The following is a 16,574-nucleotide window of genomic DNA, read 5'->3' as shown; positions in this document are numbered from 1 at the left end:
CCTTTAACATAATTTGTTTTCCTTTGGATTTGTTTGTATAATTCTATTTAAACAGTGTTTGTATGAAAACCACTACAAGTCATTGGTAGGAATGCAGCAATTAATCCAGAGTTGATTCCACTTCAACTGTCTAATTCAATTCAGCTTCTTCTATATTGTCCTGAGGGACTGTTGCAGATGCCATTCTTTTCGGATGAGATGTTAAACTGAGGTGCCGTCTAGCTCAACTAGTTCAGGTGACCATTAAAGACCCTGTGGCATTATTCAGAGAAGAGCAAGGGATTTCTCTAGTGCCTTGAAGAACATTTGGCCAAAACTACAAAAAATAGATCAATTGGACATTCAACTTTTAAAAAAATTAATTCCCGGGGTGTGGGCATCACTGGCAAGGCCAGCGTTTATCCACCCTAACTACGCTGAGAAGGTGGTGATGGGCCGCCTTCTTTGTAGGGGTTTGATACAACTGAGTGTCTTGCTAGGCCGCAAGAGTCAACCACATTGGTGTGGGACTGAAGTAGGTCGTGTAACGATGGTAGGACTCCTTCCCTAAAGGACATTAGTGAACTGTTTGGGTTTTCACGACAATCCAATAAATTCATGGGAGTAAATTTTAACGTCAAGCTGGGGATGGGGGCGGGATGTGTGATGGGGGTTGGCGGGATTTCTGGATGAGAAACCTGGAAGTATGGGCTTCCTGGACATCCATATAATTTTGACGTAAGGACGTCCTTCAATTTTTTTCAGTAGGTTTCCCACCCGACAGGCCAGCCAGATTGACAGGCTGGCTGTCAGTCAGAGGGGAGAGCAGCCAGGGAGCGGATGCCAGCAGATAAGTCTTAGATGGGTGGGGGTGGGCGGTCATCAGAGGGAGTCATTGGGGGCTCAGTCATGGCGGGGGGGGGGGGGCGGTCGGAGCTCATGGGGCGGGGGTCGGAGATGGGGGGCTGGATGTCAGCCAATCACATGTGTGGGATCATGGCTGGTAGGCTTGTTGGGCCTAGAGGAAACACTCCTGTGCCTCTGGGCCCACTAGCAGTGCAATAAAGGCACTTACCTGTTGATTTGGGCATTCTCGCCTCTTCCATCAGGGCATGAAGCGAAAGGCCCGGGAATCCCGGCCCCCAGGAGTTAAAAATAAAAATGCCATTAAAATGGAGGCCCTCAGCCACCTTAAAAGATTTTACTGACCGACCCGCCTCCTGACAGCGGGTTGGTCGCCGACCCCTCGTCTTGCCTCCGTTAAAACCGGAAGTGGTGGTAATGTATACAGTGGTATACAGTCAGGAGCGAGAGGCCCTGGGGGTCCACAACATTGACACCGGACCCCATGAAATCTCATGGCATCAGGTCAAACATGGGCAAGGGAACCTCCTGTTGATTACTACCTACCGCCCATCCTCAGCTGATGAATCATTACTCCTCCATGTTGAGCACTACTTGGAGGAAGCACTGAGGGTACCAAGGGCACAGAATGTGCTCTGGGTGGGGGACTCCAATATCCATCACCAAGAGTGTCTCAGTAGTACCGCTACTGACCGAGCTGGCAGAGTCCTGAAGGACATAGTTACCAGACTGGGCCTGCGGCAGGTGGTGAGAGAACCAACATGAGGGAAAAACCTAGTTGACCTCGTCCTCACCAATCTACCTGTCGCAGACGCATCTGTCCATGACAGTATCGGTAGGAATGACCACCGCACAATCCTTGTGGAGACGAAGTCCCGTCTTCACACTGAGGACACCGTCCACTGTGTTGTGTGGCACTATCACTGTGCTAAGTGGGATAGATTCAGAACGGATCTAGCAGCTGGAAACTGGACATCCATGAGGCACTGTGGGCCATCAGCAGCAGCAGAAGCGTATTCCAGCACAATCTGTAACCTCGTGGCCTGGCACATCCCTCACTCTACCATTACCAACAAGCCAGGGGATCAACCCTGGTTCAATGAGGAGTGTAGAAGAGCATGCCAGGAGCAGCACTAGATGTACCTAAAAATGAGGTGCCAACCTGGTGAAACAACAACACAGGATTACATGTATGCTAAACAATAGAAGCAGCATGTTATAGACACAGCTAAGCGATCCTACGACCAACGGATCAGACCAAAGCTCTGCAGTCCTGCCACGTCCAGTCATGAATGGTGTTGGACAAATAAACAACTAATGAGAGGAGGAGGCTCCATGAACATCCCCACTCTCAATGATGGCAGAGCCCAGCATGTAAGTGCAAAAGATAAGGCTGAAGCGTTTGCAACCATCTTCAGCCAGAAGTGCCGAGTGGATGATCCATCTCGGCCTCCTCCCGCTATCCCCACTATGACAGAAGCCAGTCTTCAGCCAATTCGATTCACTCCATGTGATATCAAGAAATCGCTGAGTGCACTGGATACAACAAAGGCTATGGGCCCCGACAACATCCCGGCTGTAGTGCTGAAGTCTTGTGCTCCAGAACTAGCAGCGCCTCTAGCCAAACTGTTCCAGTACAGCTACAACACTGGCATCTACCCGACAAAGTGGAAAATTGCCCAGGTATGCCCTGTCCACAAAAAGCAGGACAAATCCAATCCGGCCAATTACCACCCCATCAGTCTACACTCAATCATCAGCAAAGTGATGGATGGTGACGTCGACAGTGCTATCAAGCGGCACTTACCAATAACCTGCTCACTGATGCTCAGTTTGGGTTCTGCCCAGGACCACTCAGCTCCAGACCTTATTACAGCCTTGGTCTAAACATGGACAAAAGAGCTGAATTCCAGAGGTGAGGTGAGAGTGACTGTCCTTGACATCAAGGCAGCATTTGACCGAGTGTGGCATCAAAGAGCCCGAGTGAAATTGAAATCAATGGGAATCGGGGGAAAACTCTCCAGTGGCTGGAGCCATACCTAGCACAAAGGAAGGTGTTAGTGGTTGTTGGAGGCCAATCATCTCAGCCCCAGGAAATAGCTGTAGGAATTCCTCAGGGCAGTGTCCTAGGCCCAACCATCTTCAGCTGCTTCATCAATGACCTTCCCTCCATCATAAGGTCAGAAGTGGGAATATTCGCTGATGATTGCACAGTATACAGTTCCATTCGCAACCCCTCAGATAATTAAGCAGTCCGTGCCCGCATGCAGCAAGACCTGGACAACATCCATCTTGAGCTGATAAATGGCAAGTAATATTTGCGCCAGACAAGTGCCAGGTAATGACCATCTCCAACAAGAGAGAGTCTAACCACTTGACATTCAATGGCATTACCATCGCAGAACCCCCCACCATCCTGGGGGTTACCATTGACTAGAAGCTTAACTGGACCAGCCATATAAATATTGTGGCTACAAGAGCAGGTCAGAGGCTGGGTATTCTGCGGCGAGTGACTCACCTCCTGACTCCCCAAAGGCTTTCCACCATTTACAAGGCACAAGTCAGAAGTGTGATGGGATACTGTCCACTTGCCTGGATGAGTACAGCTCCAACAACACTCAAGAAGCTTGACACCATCCAGGACAAAGCAGCCCGCTTGATTGGCAACCTATCCACCATCTTAAACATTCACTCCCTTCACCACCGGTACACTGTGGCTGCAGTGTGCACCATCCACAGGATGCACTGCAGCAACTCGCCAAGACTTCTTCGACATCACCTCCCAGCCCCACGACCTCTACCACCTCAAAGGATTAGGGCAGCATGGGAACAACACCACCTGCACGTTCCCCTCCAAATCACACACCATCCTGACTTGGAAATATATCGCCGTTCCTCCATCGTTGCTGGGTCAAAATCCTGGAACTCCCTACCTAACAGCACTGTGGGAGAACCTTCACCACACGGACTGCAGCGGTTCAAGAAGGCGGCTCACCACCACCTTCTCAAGGGCAATTAGGGATGGGCAATAAATGCTGGCCTTGCTAATGTTACCCACATCTCATGAATGAATTTTTTAAAAAGTGGATGTGTTGGGATTGGGTTTTGCTTTTTTTATCATTTTTACCTTCCCACCCGTTCTTGGGGTTAAAATGTACCCCATGGTCACATTTACTGATACCAGCTTTTTATTTCCAGATATTGTAAACTGAATTCAAATTCTCAAATTACCACAGTGGGATTTGAACTCGCCTTCTCTGACATTATTAGCACAGTGCTCTGAATTACTAGTCCAGTGATATAACAACGATACTACCATACGCATTGTTCCTTTTTGTGAGACCTTGCTGTGTTCACCTACATACAGTGACTGTGCTTCAAAGTAATTCATTATATGTGAAATGCCTTGGATCATTTCGGAGAGATGTGAATGTTTGTTTTGTTTCTGAGGATCTTTTCGCATTTTTTATTCTAGATATTTTTGGGTTCAGTGTCCCACACTGCTCCTGTAATTGGCCCTTCACTCGTTACATCTCAGAGTGCTTTCAGTGCTCAGGTTTCGAAGTAAATTCATAGTCAGCCCAGGGATTATACAAAATTATTATTTTGGCTTACCACTTTTATCATGTGCCCTCATGCGATCTTCCTCCACTCTGGAAAACCTAATAAATTTATGGAAACAGTAAAAGAATAACAACAGCACTGACACTCTGTATATTTTACAGCAGTTTTTAAGCTCAACTATCTCCACCGAAATAAATAGTCATGACTGCTGTGCTAAACTATAGCACATATAATATTCTCTTATGGCAGTTCTTCATTTTTATCACAGTGATACATCACATTACCAATAAAATTTCCTTCTGCTTTCTTCACTCGCCCATCTGAAAACATCAGGACAGTTTCAACAGCTGATTATCCAGAGTGTTGTTGAACTGCAGACGTTCATTAGAGAATGGATTATTGAGCTGCCCGATATATATGGCCCAGGGATTCACTAATTTACTGACCGTCGCGGCTCCTGAACTCCATTGACGGACAGCAGGGAACCAGCAAGTGACAGTACAAAGGTGGATTAAATTAAAGGAGGCCCAGGGGCAGCAAATCTCTGCAGATAAGACAGAAAGGCTGACCTCCCTGCAGCTGTAAAGTGAACAGTCTCCGCTGATTTCAGTTTCTTCAAATAATATAAAGAAAAATACAATGGCTTATGAATTCAGCCGCGCAGTGCCTGATTTTCAGGTGCTAACCGGCCTACTCAGCCCCCAAAATGGTGGGCAGGAAGTGTGCCGCCCGCCATATTGGGAAAGGAGGTTGTGCTGGCGACAGGAGCGCACGCCACGCAACATTTAAAGGGGGGAATAATTTATTTAAATTAGGGACTTGCGCTTCTTGCAGGGCCCGTTTTCGATTTTCGAATGCCTCAGCCCCTCACTTGCCACATGCTGAACTCGCACAGCACAATGTAGCTAACCAGCAGGAAGGTCCCCATACTTACCTGAACGTGATGCTGGGAGGAACATAGGAACAGGAGTAGGCCATTCAGCCCCTCGTGCCTGCTCTGCCATTTGATAAGATCATGGCTGATCTGTGATCTAACTCCATATACCTGCCTTTGGCCCATATCCCTTAATACCTTTGGTTGCCAAAAAGCTATCTATCTCAGATTTAAATTTAGCAATTGAGCTAGTATCAATTGCCGTTTTTTGGAATAGAGTTCCAAACTTCTACAACCCTTTGTGTGTAGAAATGTTTTCTAATCTCGCTCCTGAAATGTCTGGCTCTAATTTTTAGACTGTGCCCCTACTCCTAAAATCCCCAACCAACGGAAATAGTTTCTCTCTATCCACCCTATCTGTTCCCCTTAATATCTTATAAACTTCGATCAGATCACCCCTTAACCTTCGAAACTCCAGAGAATACAACCCCAATTTGTGTAACTTAACCCTTGAAGTCCGGCTATCATTCTAGTAAACCTACGCTGCATTCCCTCCAAGGCCAATATGTCCTACCGAAGATGCGGTGCCCAGAACTGCTCACAGTACTCCAGGTGTGGTCTAACCAGGGTTTTGTATAGCTGCAACATAACTTCTGCCCCCTTGTACTCCAGTCCTCTAGATATAAAGGCCAACATTCCATTTGCCTTCTTGATTATTTTCTGCACCTGTTCATGACACTTCAATGATCTATGTACCTGAACCCCTAAGTCCCTTTGGACATCCACTGTTTTTAACTTTTTACCATTTAGAAAGTACCCTGTTCTATCCTTTTTTGATCCAAAGTGGATGACCTCACATTTGTCTACATTGAATTCCATTTGCCACAGTTTTGTCCATTCACCTAATCTATCAATATCGCTTTGAATGCTCCTCTTGACCCCACATTAATAGAACACTGGTCCCCCCACCCCTGCCAGATGGCCCATCTTTCCTCACTTACCTCAGGACCGCTGCTGGTCAAATCTTCAGTCCCGATTCACCGGCAGTTCTGCGCAGCTCTCTGGCTCCATTGAAATGAGGCCTGTGGCCCAATATTGGAGGCACCTCGGGCCTGGTCATTCAGGCGCAGAGATCATACCTTGCATACCCGGCATACCCAATGGGTGTGCCCGAATTTTTAGGCCTATATTCTGTAACTAGGTCTATATTTTTAACAGTTGATGTTTGGTACAGAAATCATCCAATCATGGTGGTAACAGAATGTCTACAAAGGGTTATAGACATTGGTCTTGATCTTCTTGTTTCCCATCATATCCATATATTATAAATAACAGTATCATCCACCCTCAATTATGCCATATCAAAACTATAAAGAGCCCAGTGGATAAGTAACTAATTAGCTCACTTATTATTGAACTGGACCAAACAAAAGTATTCATGAAAACAATGATTAAGACACGGGTAGGAACTGACAATAGACTTTTGCTTACATGCGTGATTTTTTTTTCATTCTGGAGCTGAATACAAATATCCTTAGTTCAGATTTCTGTATTTAAAAGAGTCAAGAAAATATACGAACAATGACGGACAGAAAAAGACTCACTGGCCCATCCAGCCTGTCCCACACAACTGCGATGCCTTGTGTATCACAATGTATACACTCCCCATCCCACACGAAAGCCATGTAATCTCCTGGGAGAGGTGAAAAACTCAGATGAAAACCTAAGCCAATTAAGGAAAAAGTTATCTGGAAAATTCCTCTCCGACTCTCTTAGGCGATCGAAACTAGTCGTTGAATCAAATTTGTTATGGTTTTTTTTGTTACAAAACGTAAGGTACAATTGTAAACAAAGTGCTGTGCATTTGTGCTCTCTTTCCAGATGGATACCCTAAACAAGAGATGGTCTACAACTGGAGGAAAAATTCAGTAGTAACTGCCGATCAGAAGTCCTGGCGACTCTACCAATTTGATTTCCTGGGCTTAAGAAACACAACAGAAATCATTGAAACAACTGCAGGTATCGGAATAAAGTTTTTGTTATATTTTAAAGACAAGGTTTAAGTGCCTTATGCCCCTCAGGTTGTGGAGCACGAACCTTCGGTTAGCAATATTGCTTGGAGTTGAATGTTACAGTCAACAAGCGTTATTTAGGTGTGCTTCCAATCAATTGAGACACAGACTGAAGGAAAAGATATCGCTGCAAGGTGCAGAGCACATAATGAAACCGCAATGCAGAGTCAACCTTGAATATTGTAAGCATAGCTTGCCATGCTAAAAATTAAGTCAGTACAACTATTCGTTGAATTTAGGGTTGACTGTATTAGTTATTTTAACAATCTTAAAAATAGTGGAGTAGAAATTGGACTTCGTTACGCCCATTTTCCGAGCAGAAAATGGGGGCAAAAAGGAACAATTTTGCGGGGCTGTGTCTCGCGCCACAAAGACGTCTGAAATACATCCAACCCCATGTTGGGTCAGGTGATTTTTCAGGCATCCTATAAAGTGGCGGCCATGTTTCCCAACATTGCAACAGTGACTGCACTTCAAAAAAAACTTTAATTGGCTACGATACCCTTTTGGGATGTCCTGAAGTTGTGGAAGATGCTACATAAATGCAAGTTCTTTTCCTTTTTTTAAAAAAAAAATCGATTCACTATAACGTATTCAAGCAAAACCTACACATGGAGTTTATCATATTGAATCTCAAAGATTTCACCCTGTTTTCGGTACCCAGCAAATTTGCCGTTCCGGCCTCTCCTCCTCCTAAACCTCAACATTAACCTCGGCCATGATTACCATCTCCCACTCTTCTACTCTCTCACTCTCGGTCCTCATTCTATATATCCTGCTGTATTATGGAGCTTCCTACTTGAGCCTCCTATGTGCCAGGCCCCAGAGGTTGTGTAGCACTTATTTCACAGTCTACCCCTACCCCAGTACCACTGTTTTGTTACTCCTATAGGCTCTTGGGCTTCCTGACCCCACCAGCCACTAAGCCTCTGCCGGCTCCTGGACCTCCACAGTCAATACCTCAGCCCTCTTTCTCAGCCCACCCTCTGGTCCCCACTTGCTGGCCTGTTCTCCATTGAGCCTAGCTGAGCTGACAGCACTGTTACTAGGCAGTGGGTATGTAACATATGCTGGGAAAAGGAGACATACAGGCTGGAGCCTGGGTCCCAGCCATTCATTCACCCAAGGCCAGATTCATACCATCATCTCACCTGAACTGCCCATCAACACTATCTCCAGATGATTGGTCCAAAGTCCTGCAAATGACCGTGTCATCAGGTGAGTGACTGTTGGGATGCAGGGGAGGGGATGCCAGGGTACCCCCACTTACTCTGAATGGGACAGTGCTAAATTCCTAGCTGTTCCTCGCTCCTCAAAGACAACCTCCCCTGATTAAACCACAAGCCAACCCGTCCACCGTGATTATTTGCATTCGGTAAGAAAAGCTGGTGAAAACCTCTTCTAAAAAGACACATTGCATGCCGTAGAGTTCCTCCCTGCCTCACATCCCTGGCAAAAATGGAGACAATTTTTACTTAATTGGAGAAATAAAATGGAAGCTGGGCTTTAAAAAAAAATTCTTCGGCATGCAATATGGATATTATGCAAATGTATAAATGCTCCTTTCTGCAAGGTGAGCAGAGATTAAATCTCACGCACTATGGACAGAGAAGAGAGAGGTAGTAATCCAGCAGAAAATGGAAAGAGGACAAGTGGTGAGAGTTGAGCCACAGCAAACATCAGAAACTGCATTGCTGGGCTGACTGAGCAGTGCCAAAAGAAACCTAGTTACTAAGAAACAGTTTCTCCCTATTTAGTCCCACAAAAACCCTCATAACCTTGGGCACCTCCATTAAATCTCCTCTTAACCTTCTCTGCGCTAAGGAGAACAATCCCAGCTTCTCCAGTCTCTCCACATAACTGACGAAACAAAGAAAGAAAGAAAGAACCTGCATTTATAAACTACTTTTACTGGGGGAGAATCTTCAACCATATCTTTGGCAGTGACTCTGGAGGAACGACGTAATGACAGTAAATCGGGAGAACCTCTGCTGAAATTCCAAACAATTGTCATTCACCCATGGACTATGCTTTTGGTTCTTGTCAGTGCTTCCAGTAGATTCACACAATGCTAGTATTTCCACTGAACTTTCCTCAGTACACTTTTCAGAGTGGAACAGCTTCCAAAGTAAACGTTCACATAGTTGTCTATTTCTTTAAACGCACAGTGGGTGAGCAGGAGCCTGTGGCTGTGACTGAGCTAAAGATGATCTGCAGGCAGGATTGCATGGCAGAGTCTCTCAAAGTGTGTGAGATTGCAGGAACCCGAGAGTCATCTGAGGAATCGGCTTTGGTAGATTTAAATGTCCTGAAATGCATGTTAATATCACTCACATATAAGCAGTTAATGTGTTCATTGTATGTGAATGGTATAACAGTGTGGTAACACTGAACGTGAATGTTCCAATCTGTATGACATAGTCAAGGAATCATTAGAAACAGACGTTTAGTAAGCAGGATGATCTGCACATGGATGTGCACTGTGCTTTTGGTTGAGGATAGGCTGGCCAATTGATCGATTAGATCACAAGGAATGTCCTTTCACCAACCAGAATGTCCTCCATTCCCAGCTGTAGGACTGGTGCAAGTAGATAATTCTCATAAATGAACATAGGAAATTGATGGGCAGGAAAAGACCAGCTGGTCCATCAAGCCGGCCCCACACCATGAAGCCAGAACATCATGACTAAACACTTCTTCCCACCCCCGCAGCCATGTAATCTCCTGGGAGAGGAAAAAAAAACAAAGAAAAGACCTAGAACCATTAAGGGAAAAAAGTACTCTGGATAATTCCTCTCAGAACCCCCTCAGGCGATCAAAACCATTCTAAGAGATCACATGGACCAAGTGTTATCTATAAAGACACTTAACTTCTATGTGACACGCATCTTTATCTAATCACGTCTTTATATAAAAGAAATGAAAGAAATCCGCCCCTTTGATGAAGAAGCTGACCATACTTTTTGTTCCACCAATCTGCAAAGAGCACGCCAGCACTGGAGCCTGTAACACAACGGGGGTCACTTCTCTCCTTCATTGCCTGCCTGTTATAGAACCTGCCTGATCTTCGTTTCTATTGACGTAAACTAAAACCAGGCGAGCTCTGTGACGGGCGGGCGACCTGCTCCGGCAGAAGGTGAAAAATTACCCGCAATGCAATCGAAGGGTCGGAAAACTGCTTTTGAAAGGATAGTCAGAGGAGCTCGCTGCCACAAGGAGTAGTTGAGGCAACTAGCATAGATTAATCTAAGGGGGAGCTAGATAAACACATGAGGGAGAAAGGAATAGAAGGATATGCTGATAGTGTTAGATGAAGTTGGGGTGGGAGGAGGCTTGTGTGGAATCTAAACTCCGGCATGGATCAGTTGGGCCGAATGGCCTATTTCTGTGCTGTACATGCTATATAATTCTATGTTAATCAGAGTATTGCAATGTATGATTTCATATAATAAGCGCTGGATAAATATGTTTGACTCTGGTGCTCTATGAATACAGAATGAAGGTCTGCCATTTGGAGAATAACTTCAAATTAGTGTGATAAATGCAGGAGCAGTGACTTTGATTAAACTTATATAGGCCTGCTCCAAATTGATCTTGAAATGACCTGACAGTTTTCTTGAAGGGGATTCAGATGCAGCCAATCTGTCACATTTTTACAGATATCACTACCTGCATGTTTATAATAAAACCTTTGCAAGAGCAGTGATGTGTCACAGGAGACATTTGCAAAGCAAGCTTTTTATGCTCCATGCATAATTGGCTTGTACCCTGGAAGGCATGTCACGCGCAGAATTCCCTGGCGATGTTGCGGCTTGCCTGGGATGTTGCTGGAGTTTCTTCCCTCACTGCTGTTTCTCGTGATTGACAAGTTGTGACTTTCACAGATCAGTTAACCTGGCCTTCTAAAGTAGATATGCTCAAAAGCATTTGAACTGTGTTGTCATGTTGGTAACATTCATTGTGAATATTGTAGAATGTGCTTGCAACCCGAATATGAAGCACAAAGTTCCTTTCTTGAGCCAGTGGTGCAGAATAACCTTCCTTAAACCTACCCTGGAGGACAGTTTGAGCAAGATAGATGGGTACCTATTTTTAAGAAATCATTTAACTCATAAATACTTTGCGCTTATAGGTGTGTGGTGTAGTTTTGGGTATTTACTACTAATAATAATAACTATAGAGGTTTGAACAGAATAAAGAATAGAAATTCAATGGAACCGTTGCTCTGTCACTTTGCCCTCTCCGTGATCCTGACCCAAATCTCGGGCATGGGGTCATTAACAACATAAGGATGGGCACCCATGCCAGTAACAGTTAGGTTTGTCAACCTTCCAGGATTGTCCTGGAGTCTCCAGGAATTGAAGATTAATCTCCAGGACACTGCTGCGAGCAACCCAGGGGAAAAGTCATAGCGGTATATAAAAAAAAGTAGGTTTTTTCATTTTCTTTGAATGCTTCTGTTTATTAGCTATAAAAATATTGGAGATGGGAAGAAGTGCTGTGTGACTGAAGCATCCAAGTGGGTAATGAAGAGTCTATTTGCTTTCCAATTGGTGTGGGAAGGCGGTGCACCGTGAGGATGGACATGTTGGGTGACCAATGGCAGGAGCAGGAGTGGGGGGGGGGGACAGTTGGAGGCAGGAGGTCATGTGATGAAACCCCCAGGAATACTTTCAACCAGAATTGACAACACCAGTAACAGTACAGCAGTCTGAACTGCAGACTGTTACCCTGAGAGAAGTAGGCACAGCCCAGTCAGGCTGAAGAATTCGGGAAGGATTTTTCTTTTTGTCGGTCCGACGCTGGCAGGCCCTGAATCCAACAGCAATCGATCGCTCTGGGATTGATTACCATTTGCGATTGTCACGGAGCGGCCCACGTTGAGCCCAGAATGGTACCCGCACCCGCTCTCTGCAGACATTGGTGCTGATGTGCACCTGACGGGATTCCCGGGATGTCCTGGGAACGCCCCCAGACTGCTTTCAGTATGTGGAGGAGTGGGCAGAAGCATCGCCACCTCCCGTTGGAATTTGTTGCTGGCAGGTCAATGGGGCAGAATCCCGATGGAGCCCAGTTTTGCTTCAAATTCCAGTGCTGATCTTTTGCCCAAATTCCAGTGCCAAGAAGAAGCAAAATTTCAGGGGTTAAAAATTGCAAATATTAAATGAAAGGTGGTAGAATAATTCACTGCCACTGTGCCCTGTGGGTAGGTGACCATGTGGTCCTCATCCTGTATTACTGAGAGGAAGCCCCCAGTCTCAGCTGGCACATCTTCCAAAGAGAAAAAGCATGTGTGTGCCTTAACACCCGTGCAGACGCCTAAAACCTTCTTCTTGATTTGCTCCAAGGTTCGCTAGACCAGAGACCATGTTCACCAGCTCTGCCACCTCCTTCAATGATGCTTGTGTTGCCAACTTCACCAGAGGGTGGTCCTTGCCCCAAAAAGAGCCACCCTCTTTTGCTGCACTTCCTACAGCCAGACATCCAGGGCTTAATCGTGAATGAGGCAACGTTGCCCACATTGTTCCTTCCAGCCATAATTCACCAGCTCGTCTGTAGTTTCAGGCACATGAAGAGTGATTCTGATTTAAGGGTGAGACTCCTCTCTTTAAATGCGGCTGGTTGGCCCAATTTTTGCAGCTAACAGCCAGTGCGCCTGAAGACCTAACTGCCTGTGCTTGTGCAAGGAGTCTTGGTAAATAAGGGATTGGGCCTAATACTGCAGAATTTGATTCAGGCCATTCTGTCCATCCCCGTCCCCCTCACTACATGTATCCACATCCTCAATTCTTCGAATAGCGCGGAATCAGGGCTAATGTCCAGTCGCGGTTGTAAGACTGTGATCTCACGGAGGAGTTCAGACGGTGAAAGTAAAACTTGAGTTCTGTACACCTGTCACCTGATTCCACAAATGAGATTGCAGCCTTTATTTTTGCTTTTCTTCCCTCCCCCCTCGCCCCCCCCACCACCCACGCGGTCACAGTTGTCATGGTTTCTCTTAATGACGAGGATGCTCCATTCAATTCAATACGAAAACGACGGCAGGAAAAGACCAGCTGGTCCATCAAGCCAACACCCGTGATGCGTTATGATCATACATCTCTTCCTCCCCCCTCCCCCCGCCCCCGCCCTTTCCACAGCTATTTTGGGCGCTAACTTGAGCCATTTGGCACCTGTTGTTTCCGGCGCTCCGTGGCCTCCTGGATTTCCAAGGTGACGTGCGCCGGATGCCATCTTAGTAAAGGGTTTAGCACATATCCAAATAACGAACGCCGACATCATGTGAAGAAGGGAGAAAATGCATTTGATCAGTGAACAACGCTGATTTGAAGTGATAGACACCATTTTGACACTTAAAGCTCCACTCAACACACTGTCTTAACCGCGACCATCTAAACATGTCTTAGAGTGCCTGGAGGACCCTCTCACCAACGCTAATTAAAGGAGCTATGCAGGATTTACAGGTTAGTGGCAGGATTATTGCTCCTGGCTGCTGATGCATTTGCGACTGTTTTTGGAGGTCTCCTATACATTTAGAGCCAGGACGTGCAGGCATGAAATTAGGAAATGCTTCTACGCGCAAAAGGTGGGAGAAGTTTGGAACACTCTTCTGCAAATGACAGTTGATGCTAACTCACTTGTGAATGTTAAATCTGAGACTGATAGATTTCTGTGAACCAAGGGTATTCAGGGATATGGGGCTGAAGCGGGTGTATAGAGTTAGGTCACAGATCAACCATGATCCCATTGAATGGCAGAACAGACTCGAGGGGCTAAATGCCACTGCCACTTGCTGCCTCCTGTTATGCGCCACCTTCTCCTGCAAGAAAGCGGGACCTGTGTTTGGGGGATATGCCTGTCATGGTTGAATAGCTGCCAGTGTGTGTGGCCTGTGAGTTGTGGGTGGGCAGCTTGCAACAGTGATAATGTGTAAGGGTGAGAGGAAGCATCTGATTGGAAGAGTTAAGTACTAATGGAAAGAGTTTGTTGGTATATGGGTGATGGGGGTGTAGTGCGTGGAGCAGTGGATGCGGCCAGTTGATAGGAGACACCACTTGACAGTTGGCCTCACTCACCTTGACCACTCATGTTAAAGCATTGAACTTCTTCCTGCACTGCATCCATGTTTGTGGTACTATGCGCCTGGCATTGACTGCGTCCTCTACTGCCCCCCTCTGCCTTTTGAGCATATGTCTGGAGGACCGCTTGCCCCCGACCCTGTGGATATAGGATGGCCCTCCTCCCGTCCACCTCTTGCACCAAGGCCTCTAGTGCATCAGCAGAGAACCGTAGTGCACGCACTCTCGCAGGCCTGGTACCAACTTGGACCGGCAAATTGGTGAGGTCTGGCGTGCAGATTGGAGGATGTGGGATTTAGTGCTGTGCAACCTTTATTCAATGTTTTAAAATAACACAACTGTTTGTAAACATAGGGACGGGACCTGCATCTGTATTTTAGGTGTGCAATGTCTGATCTCTGTTCAGACTCCATGCAGACAGCAGACTGTTATTTTCAGCAAATTACAGGTACAGGCTACCTTTAAGAGATTTTGGCTAATCGCGGATTTTGATAATCGCGGATTGCGATACCCGCGCCTGGTTTTGGGGGTTAACCAATTCAACCCCCTTAATCTCTTGGGAGAGGGGAAAAAAAGACAAAAACCCAAGGCCATTAAGGGAAAAAATACTCTGGAAAATTCCTCTCTGACTGCCTTAGGCAGTCAAAACCTGTCCAGGAGATCACATGGCTCATATATTATCTATAAAGCCTTCATGAATCTCTCAATGCAGGAGTGACAATTGTGCTGTAATTCATGCAGGTTTATGGACAGATAGCCTATGATTGAGCAATGGAAAATAGAGCTTCACCATTAAGCCCTTCTGTTGTCATCACAAGCCTGTCATAATTCTACTGTGAACATAACCATGTATCAAAGGTACGCTGTGTTGCTAACAGCTGGTGACTGCACAAAAATGACTAAAGAAACAATAGTGGTAGCTGCAAGCAAATGAACAGTTCACACACCTTTAGATTATTGTGTCGGTCATGCACGTCAAATCTGAGACCAACATTGTAATCTTCAGTCAATATCAATTTTCTTCTTCCACATTTGTTAACTTGTTGATTCCTTAGGTTAGAGTTCATAGAATCATATGGTACAGAAGGAGGCCATTCGACCTATCGTGCCTGTGCCAGCTCTTTGCAAGATCTATCCAATTAGTCCCATTCCCCTGCTCTTTTCCCATAACCCTGCAATTTTTCCTTTTCAAGTATATATCCAGTTCTCTTTTGAAAGTGCATCCCAGATCATCATAACTCAGTGTGTAAAAAAAAAAAAAATTTCTCCTCATCTCCCCTCTGGTTCTTTTGCCAATTATCTTAAGCCTGTGTCCTCCGTTTACTGACCCTACTGCAAGTAAAAACAGTTTCTCCTTATTTGCTCCATCAAAACCCTTCATGATTTTGATCACATTCACAAGGATGATACCAGAGCTGAGAGGATATCATTATCTGGAAAGATTGAACAGGCTGGGGCTCTTTTCTCTAGAAAAGAGAAGGTTGAGGGGTGACCTAATAGAGGTCTTTAAGATAATGATAGGGTTTTATAGGGTAGACATAGAGAAAATGTTCCCACTTGTGAGGGAGTCCAAAACTAGAGGTCATAAATATAACATAGATGCTAATAAATCCAATAGGGAATTCAGGAGAAACTTCTTTACCCAAAGAGTGGTAAGAATGTGGAACAACCACAAGGAGTAGTTGAGGCAAATAGCACAGATGCATTTAAGGGGAAGCTTGATAAGCATACAAGGGAGAAAGGAATAGAAGGGTATGCTGATAGGGTTAAATGAAGTAGGGAGGGAGGAGGCTTATGTGGAGCATAAACACCGGCATGGACCAGTTGGGCCGAATGGCCTGTTTCTGTAATGTTGTTTCGATGTCACTCAAGTAGAACTCCTCTTAATCTTCTCTGCTCCAAGGAGAATAATCCCAGCTTCTCTAGTCTCTCCACATAACTGAAGTCCTTCATCCCTGGTATCATTCTAGTAAATCTCCATTGCACCCTCTCCAAGGCCTTGACATCCTTAAGGGGATGGGGTAGAAATTTATGGGGTAAAATGGGCACAAGTCCCAATTTCAAGGACCAACATCCTGGGCACCAAGAATGCCTGAAAGACGTCTGCCCCGAAGTTGGACCGGCCCATTTTTCAGGAATCCC

At 45.6% G+C, this 16,574-nt stretch overlaps 1 protein-coding gene across 2 annotated transcripts in view; it reads left to right on the top strand.

Annotated features, from left to right (window-relative positions):
• Nucleotides 1-16,574, top strand: part of LOC137322761 (gamma-aminobutyric acid receptor subunit gamma-3) — a 448,547-nt gene that overhangs the window by 238,325 nt on the left and 193,648 nt on the right. For both annotated transcript variants that reach the window (XM_067985791.1, XM_067985790.1), the window contains exon 6: nt 7,163-7,300. In XM_067985791.1, the coding sequence (XP_067841892.1) occupies nt 7,163-7,300 (138 nt within the window). The remainder of the gene's footprint in view (nt 1-7,162; nt 7,301-16,574) is intronic.

The sequence above is a fragment of the Heptranchias perlo genome, chromosome 6 (genome assembly GCF_035084215.1).
Source record: "Heptranchias perlo isolate sHepPer1 chromosome 6, sHepPer1.hap1, whole genome shotgun sequence".
NCBI classification, from domain to species: Eukaryota; Metazoa; Chordata; class Chondrichthyes; order Hexanchiformes; family Hexanchidae; genus Heptranchias; species Heptranchias perlo.
This window is presented reverse-complemented; position numbering and strand designations above follow the sequence as displayed.